Consider the following 8,852-nt stretch of genomic DNA (forward strand, 5'->3'; position numbering starts at 1 on the left):
ATGCATCATATATCTGGCCCTGCAGGTCTGCTGCAACTCTCAGTTCTTTTAAAACAAGGCTGAAGACTTTCCTGTTTGCTGCTGACTTTTATTAAATCAAATAATGATTAACTCCTTACACTGCACTGTAACTTTTACTCTCCTGTTTCTATCTTGTTTTTATTTTCAATTTAACTCTTTTTAAGTGTTTTTAAATGTCTTTTTATATTTCCCTTTTATGTTTTATGTAAAGCACTTTGAATTGTCTTACTGTTGAAATGTGCTATACAAATAAACTTGCCTTGCCTTCAGTTTATCAGAAACATTCACATTCAAAATCACCATGTTTGGAGAAACAGGAAGGGTATGAAAAATTGTAATCTGTAACTAATCTAGTAACTAAAGCTGTCAGACAAATGTAGTGCAGTAAAAAGTACAATATTTTCCTCTGTGATGTAGCAGAGTATGAAGTATGAAGTTGCATAAAATGGAAATACTAAAGTAAATGACAAGTACCTCAAATTTGTACTTAGGTACAGTACTTAAAATGTACTCAGTTACATTCCACCACTGGAGGTAAATACCTGCTGTTTGAAAGGTAAATCATTGGCTATCGTTAAAAAACTCAAAAGTTTGTTTAACAACACTTGGAGGACAACGATGTTTTAATGGTATTTCCACCGAGTCCTCAAAGACTCCGGATAGAAAGTACTCCATCCACGACGTGGGTCCAAGTTGGCGCACCTTTTCTAGTTGGCCAGAAATAACATTTCTCCTTACTCGTTTTGTACAACACAAAAACTCATTCTGCAGTATTGCATGTGAAAATGTAAAATAATCCAAGTAACCCTAATATATAGACATATAACATATAACTGATAATAAAAGTTTCTAGTTTTGGTTCTCTTTTTAGTCTACAAATTGAGCAAGATAGTGTCACATTTCCAGCTACCATTTTAGTCTGAAGTAAGTAGTAGAGTTGCAATTTGAGAAACCAGTGAGACAAGTTATATTTCTTGCATCACAGGTATTTTACAGCTACTCTGCTGTTAAATATCTTTGAATTACTTAATAATTTGACTGCAGTCTACCACAGCAGTATTATGTAGGAAAAATAGATAATACTACATCATAAAAAGAAATACTGGATCGGACTCTGAAATCAGGAGAACACAAACAGGATCTGGACATTCCTACTTTCGACCAATCCCTGTCTTTCTCCATTGACAAATCACTTCAAATAGAGGCTCTGGCTTAGGGGGCCCAAGACCTAAACAAAACATTTATAATGTCAAGTCAGTTTTATTTACATAGCACGATATCACAAATTTGCCTCAGGGGGCTTGACCCTTCACAGTCTGAACAGGATACGACACCCTCTGTCCTTAGACCCTTAACATCACTAAGGTTTGGTAAAGCTTTTGACACGGAACAGGTTTTATACGGTATAAGACAGAGGTGTGGACTCATAAATCTGATGACATTAGACTTAATAAAATTTTTAAAAGATTTGTAAGTCGACTTTGACTTTAACACCTATGACTCACGACTTCACCTGGACTTTAGCCTTTTGACCTTTGCCTTCTGTTTTGGAATGACTAGATATAACATACCCATGGCCAAAGATAGAAATTTTGTTCCAATAAAAAGAGTGCAGTGAATCAACTGCTCATTTTCCTGACCACAGATATACTTTGAATCACAGCAGCCAATCGTGTTACTCGAGCAGGAGGGAAAGGTATGTTTGTCAGTGCAGGCAAACAGATGAAACCTCGGATTATAACATTCAGACATAAAGACTCCAATGTGTTTAACAGAAAACAAATGATTATAACTGCGTCACAAGAAAAACACACCAAGACACAGCTGATCATTTTGCTTTTAAATTCTGTGAAGTTTATTTGAGAGCAACAACTGCCATTTTTCTCTGTCAATAATTTTTTAATGGGATTAAATTTGGTGAAGGGTGTGTAATAACTTGTTTAGGACTTCATGACTTGAGACTTAATTGACACCTCCTGACTGTGTCCCACCTCTGGTAAAAGACAAAAACTTGGAGGGGACAAGGTTTTGATCTTATTTCTAGAAAAATCAAAGCCACAAGATAATGTGAGCTCCATGCAGATCTGTTGAGTCATGACTCATTGTGCTTGTTCAGTATGACAGACATGTGGCTGTAGGTTTCTATTAGTGGGAAAAGAAAGTCCTCTGGGTCCAAATCCAGAGCTCAGCATGACATCATTCACAACGCCATAGAAGTTGAACATTACTGATTTTATGGTGCCGCACCCAAAGCAGCAGCATACATAAAGAGCAGAAACCAGAGACTCAAATTGAGAAAACTACAGGTACCAGCTGGATGATGAGGTGAGGGTCTTCTGCATGTCATATCTGTCACCAGTAACATTGTTAATCTATTTAACATTATGGATTATGCCCTGTTTCTTCCCTGCTTCCTTTCTGACTTTCGTCTTTCGTCCTACCTTAATACCCTCATTTCTTACCTCATTCCTTCTTTTCTTTCTCTCCTTCTTTTCCTTGTTTGCTCTAATCGTTTTTCTACATTCTTTGCGTCCCCCATACACTCCTTCCTTTCTGTCCATTCATTGTTTCTTTCTTCCTTGTATGGAAGGAAAATTGTCAACCAATTTTAAAAAATGACTTCAATTGGTCACACACAAATGAAAACAAGTTTTTTCAAATCAAGTTAACGAGTTAGATTAACACAATTGCTTTGAAACTGATTTGAAAAAAAAGCTCTTTTTCTTTGTTCCTTCCTTCCTTCCTTCCTTCCTTCCTTCCTTCCTTCCTACCTCCACAAGAGATAAACAGTGATTATGTAAACACAGCGCACATTATATTTCTGCACTGACCATGTGATTTAACACTCGTCATATTTATTCTCCATCAGTGCTGCTCAGAATCAGTCGACACTGGAGGCCAAACTGGAGGCCCTGCAGTGCCACTTCACCTGGGATATGGACCCCAGCAGGTCCAAACTTTTCCGTCTGAGGGACAACCTGGAGGACATCGGCACTGAGGAGGGCTACAGCTGGCTGGGTCACATTTACAACCTGCAGGGGTTCATCCACTACCAGCTGGGGTTCACCGATGATGCCCTGCGTTTCTTCAGCAGGGCTGCAGAGGCCTTCCGCCAGATGAGAAACACCGTCTCAGATGAGGGTCCCTGGTTAGTGGTGAACTACGGGAACCTGGCTTGGCTGCACCACCACCTGGGAGAACAAGCAGAGAGTCAGGCTTACCTGTCGAAGGTCGACGCCCTGATGAATGAATACCCATCTCCATCCCAGGACGAGCTCCATCCGGAGATCTACGCGGAAAAAGCCTGGACCCTGATGAAGTTCAGCGTAGAAAAACAGCTGCTGGCTGCAGATTACTTCCAGAGAGCCATCAGGATGCAGCCAGACATGGTGGAGTGGCACACCAGCCATGTGTTAGCATTAGTCAATGCCTTTAATCACAGCAACAAAGAGCTGGAGGCTGACGTCTTGGAGAAAATGAAAATCGCCAAGGAACACGATCCAGATAACTTGTACCTCGCCGCTCTTTACCTCGAGGCACGTGCTAAGAAAGGGAAAAACATTGAAGATGAAGCACGTGAGTTGGCCAGAAGGGTTTTAAGAAAGCCCATCAGCAGCTACAGTGGTATCAATCCATTATTAAAGGTTTACAGAATCTGTGTATCTGCTGATGAGGCTATTGATTTGGCAGAAGAGGTTCTGGAAAGACATCCAGATGAACGTTATCTGAAGTGGTGTGCTGCAGTCTGCTACAAGATGAAGATCTTTTTACACAGGGACAGTCCCCTGGAGCGCAGCTTGGTCGACAGAGCAATCAGTCTCTATAGGGAAGTGATTTCTCTATACCCCCATTCTTCACTTAAAAAAAAGATAGAACTTGCAAACATATACGCAGAGACGAATTGCCAAGTTAGAGCTGACCAGATATTCAAGGAACTGTTAGAAAGTGATCTGGATCCTGAAGGGGCACAGATTCTTTACAACTGCTATGCAAAATATGTACATTTCATTCGAAAGGAGAGCTACAAGTCAATAGAATATCACATGAGGGCAGCAGAGATACCATTAAAAACTCCCTATAGTAGGAACAGCATCAGAACTCTGGAGAGGATTAAAGAAAGAAACAGAAACCGAATGTGTAGAGAAATAGAGCAGTTTCTGGCCAACCTGCAAAACTAAGAGCCTATAATGAAGAGGGAACATTTAAAGTACTGTCCAACTGAGTGTTTGTAACAACATCCGGTCTAAATCCAGAATAATGTTGATCAAAGCACAATGCTATTTATTTTTTTAAATATAATTTTAAAAAACACAACATGTACAACACATGACTCCCTCTATCCTGAGACTCGCAATTCAGGTAAGGAAAAACTCCTTACCCCAAAAATCATATGGATAAAATCTTAAGGAAACCAAAATTAACTTTAAAGTAAAACATATTTTCTCAATCAGTATTTTACTATAAGCTCTGTTGGAAAAAGGTGATGTCACAACATTTTGTGGACCAATCAGGATTTAGCAAAATTTGAATTGAAACCTGATGAGATATGTGTGGCTGTTTGCTTACATTGCCAGTCGCTGTCACTATACACGATACATTATGTTTTTGACTGTTAAAGTGTTAATGAATAGTTATTACAGTTATTAAAATTTGGATTCAGGATGTTTGTCTGAACTTTAACTTTGATTGTTGATAATTATCTATTGTTAGAGAGGAATACTTAAAGCAGCTACAATAAATATTTGTAATGGATCACATGAATAGTTGTATGTGAAAGGGGTAACTCAAAGTGATGAACCAACAGATAATTGTTTTCATTTTCTGTCCCGCAATTTGACTGTTTTTGTTTAGTCTCACTGCTCTCATAATGACGTTATCAGCAAAAGCAGGCAGATGTTTTCAGAGAAACAGCTCTAAAAAGCCACTGTACACTATCTGCTGAGCACCAAACAGCAGACAGACACAGTGAGAGACTACCTGACCATTGTGGAGCATTTAGCAGCTAAAGAGCCAGACATTTCCCTCAGGGGTCGGTAGAGACCAAACACAGAGCTAAAAGAGTGAATGTTGAACTTGCTGAACCAGGTGGCCAGAAACAAGGCTCCAAATGAACGATGTTTCTCTGTATCTGTTGGATGTGTAAAAAGGCAACTGTTTGCTAACAAGTTCACAATATAATTAAGATGATAAGAGAACAAGATGTGAAGTTTGGGAAAAGAGGGTAAAAATCTGGGAACATTAAAATTATTTACACTCTAGGTATTTTAACTAGGTACCTATTCTAAAGTCCTATGACCTGTGCACGCTGTAAGCATCCAAAACTGAGCAAACCTAATGACAAAACCATAGGCAATAGAAAACATAGCGTCCCTCACCAACGGCTCAACAGAGGACAGCTACCACTCACTTCACCAGCAAATGTCGATGGGGGACGTGGTCGTTTAGAACCTGTGTGCGGCTCTCAGGGATGGTCACAATCTTGTACCCCGTAATATTATAGGTACCCAGTTAGAAATACTTACAGTATAACTTCTCTTTAATTTCCTCCCAAATGCCAGATTGTTGCTCCGTAGGTCATACTGTACCCCTGTAGTATTACCATAATAATAGAATAATAATAGTACCTGTTAGTTTAAACAAAAATAGTAAAAATATAGTTTAAAAAAATACTTTTTATGTTCCCATATTGTTACCCCCTTATTCCTTTACTTCACATCTTGTTCCCCTGTATGTCTGTAGCTGTACGTACTGTACTGGTACATTGTTAGTACAAAAAATGACAATGTAAATTGGGATGAATTACGCTGTATGTTGCGGGTCGTAATCTAAAGCGTTACCAAATATTGATTATAGCCACTTTAAAGGTGATGACATATTAAAAAAATGCTAGATTCAAATGTTTTCTGTCTTCACATGTGTTTATCTCACCGGTCAGGTTGCCTAAGTTATGAACTCATTATATAAACCAGTGAAATACACTAATAAACATCATAAAACACCACAGAGTTCAATAACAGCACAGATAAACCAGGAGCCGTTTTATTCTGATATATCACAAAAGCTTTATTAGGATAGTTTGGACATCGAAGAATAGCTGTTACTAAACAAACCAGAGATTACAGCAAAAATATGCATGTGACACAGAAGAACGATTTTCATTTTCATATAGAGCTTTCAGACAGACATGCTGAAATATGATTTAAATATACTAACCCACTATAGCATTAACTCTCATCAAGGTGGAGAACAAATATAAGAGATGAAAACACCTAACTGGAGGACAACTGGGTGTTGTAGTTTTTAAGGGGGCAGCTTTTACTGAACATACGGCCATGAACAGGTTGGGCGGTAGGTTGCTGATAGATTCATGAAGCCTGTATAATAAAGAGGGAGAAACTGATCAGCTATGGCTGGTCAGTTGTACTTGTTTACACTAATGCAGAGTACTATTCTCACCAGCAATAAACAACATGACATTATGAGTTACCAGTTATTCAATAACCAAGTCGTCTTTAATTAGAATTCTTACATTTACTTTGATTTGCGTCTTTGAGTTATTTTGATGGCAACTTTTACCTCTGAAACAGTATTGTTACTCACTTATAGCAAGAATATTGTGCAGGTTTTAGCTACTCTAGGCACCTCTGGTAAAAACGTATACACTTCAGTTGCCAATTTATTAGGTACACTGAGCTAAAACTAATGCAGGCTAATACAACAGTCCTGCAGTAAATGCTCCCTTCATGAAGGTTATAATGTTGACTGGTGTTTCTCTTATTTTGTCCATCCCATTGACATCAGTGAGGGAAAGCTAAATAACAGAGACACCTGTCTGTTTCTACATCCTCCAAAATGGTCATACAGTTGAATCAACACCTCTCTGCAACACAAACTGAACATTACAACCTTCATGAAGGTACAACTGTTGAATCAGACTACATTAGTTTTAGCTTGGTGTACCTAATAAACTGGCAGCTGACTCTATATTTGCTTCATTAAATGGAGGAGTGTTTTTTATTTTTTATTTGGGTGTTGCTGTTGTGGTTAAAACTGTCAAATGTAAAAATTAAAATTGTCAAAAGTTTTTATACTGTGTGAGAAACTTTTGCTAAACCACAAATTAGGTAAATTTAGTAGTCCTGCTCTGAATGACATTTTTTTGTTTGTTTTTCAGTTTACCTCTCAGCTCTTCTACACGCTGGTCTTGGTTCTAATAGGCAATAAGGGCAGTGAGACCAAGCAGCAACACTCAGTTGACAGTCCAGGCTGAATTACAAAAGCTGGTTCCACAACATTTTGGTCCACTGGTAAAGTTCAGATGGTCAGCCAGGAAACGCAGGTCCTTCAGCTCAGAAGCAGCTTCAAACAGGTTTTTCGAGGCAAATACTTTTTTGGTGTTGTTCCCAACTGCCATTGTAGATGACAATATTACTGTTAAACCAGACCCCATTTTTTTTTTTTACAGATTTCAGAAACAGGAAATTACAAGGAATAGCTGAAGGCAGCAGTAACACATGTTATGCAGCACGAGGGCTCACCACGCCCACTGCTGCAGCAGTCCTCGACTCCCTCACACTGTACTGTCTTGTTACAGATGGTACTTTGACCATCGTCACAGGTGAAACACTTTATGGTGTTATTTGGTTAAACATCAGGGTCTGAAACACAACAGGAGACATGCCAGAAACTGTAAGACACAGTGTGATAACAAAACATTTCACATTTTCTCACTCTCCTGCCCTGTGGCTGACAGTACACAAATGTCACTTCCTTTCTTGAATATTAACACAGATTCTTCTTACTTTACTTACAGATCACATTTTGACTGTTGCAGCTGTTTGTTTTGCAGCAGAGTCCCCAGAGTGTTAATGGCAGGCTAGCAGCTGTGCTTTGGTATTGAGGTAGTTGTGACTACCGCCGTAGTATCTAGTCATGCTGATACTTCTGGCTTTATTTGACTAGGTAATGAGATATCTGTTGCCTCCACCACAATACAATGAAGGTGAATGGAATTGAGTTAGTGATGCTCACAGCATTAAAAAATGACAACACCAAACTGTCTTTCCTGAAACAGTGTCCCTCTGTTGACAGCGTGTCCCCCTGGACAATTAAAATCAAAACTATATACATATAGGCACCACTAGAGGTTGTAAATTGGGTGAACTAACTCTTTAAACAAAAATAAATTCAATAAACAGTTCTGCGAGGATTTCTTAAATATCAGAAATTATGTTGACATTAACTCATCAGTTTAATTGGCTGCAGCATTTACTGAAAATCTACAGGTTTCTTTGATCGTCTCACCATCCCTTCTACAGACTTTAACTGGCCTCACCTACATCCTTAGTCACTTTGTGAAATGACATGTTATCTGGATTAGAGGCATTTCTGTTGTTCATGTTTATTTAAAATTAAATCTACCTAAAACTATTTTGATTCAATTTGAAATTCAGTATATACAGTGTATATAGTTCCTGTTTTATTTGTGTGTGTACAGTATCTTCCTCTTTTTAAACACAGGTTCCCTATACAGTGGTGTGGATAAGTGTTTGCCCCCTTCCTGATTTCTTTTTTTTTTTTGCATGTTTGTCACACTTTCAGATCATCAAACAAATTTAAATATTACTCAAAGATAACACAAGTAAACACAAAAGGCAGTTTTTAAATGAAGGTTGTTATTATTAAGGGAAAACAAAATCCAAACCTACATGGCCCTGTGTGAAAAAGTGATTGCCCCCTAAACCTAATAACTGGTCAGGCCACCCTTAGCAGCAACAACTGCAATCAAGTGTTTGCGATAACTTGCAATGAGTCTTTTACAGCGCTGTGGA

General features: G+C 38.5%; 1 protein-coding gene across 1 annotated transcript; it reads left to right on the forward strand.

Moving 5' to 3' along the window:
• Nucleotides 1–2,206: 2,206 nt before the first annotated feature.
• Nucleotides 2,207–5,912, forward strand: LOC122877584 (interferon-induced protein with tetratricopeptide repeats 5-like). The gene is made up of 2 exons (XM_044199329.1): nt 2,207–2,346; nt 2,891–5,912. The coding sequence occupies exons 1-2, from the start codon at nt 2,339–2,341 to the stop codon at nt 4,197–4,199; spliced, it is 1,317 nt and encodes a 438-aa protein (XP_044055264.1). The 5' UTR covers nt 2,207–2,338; the 3' UTR covers nt 4,200–5,912.
• Nucleotides 5,913–8,852: the final 2,940 nt, after the last annotated feature.

This window comes from Siniperca chuatsi, linkage group LG6 (genome assembly GCF_020085105.1).
Source record: "Siniperca chuatsi isolate FFG_IHB_CAS linkage group LG6, ASM2008510v1, whole genome shotgun sequence".
Taxonomy (NCBI): domain Eukaryota; kingdom Metazoa; phylum Chordata; class Actinopteri; order Centrarchiformes; family Sinipercidae; genus Siniperca; species Siniperca chuatsi.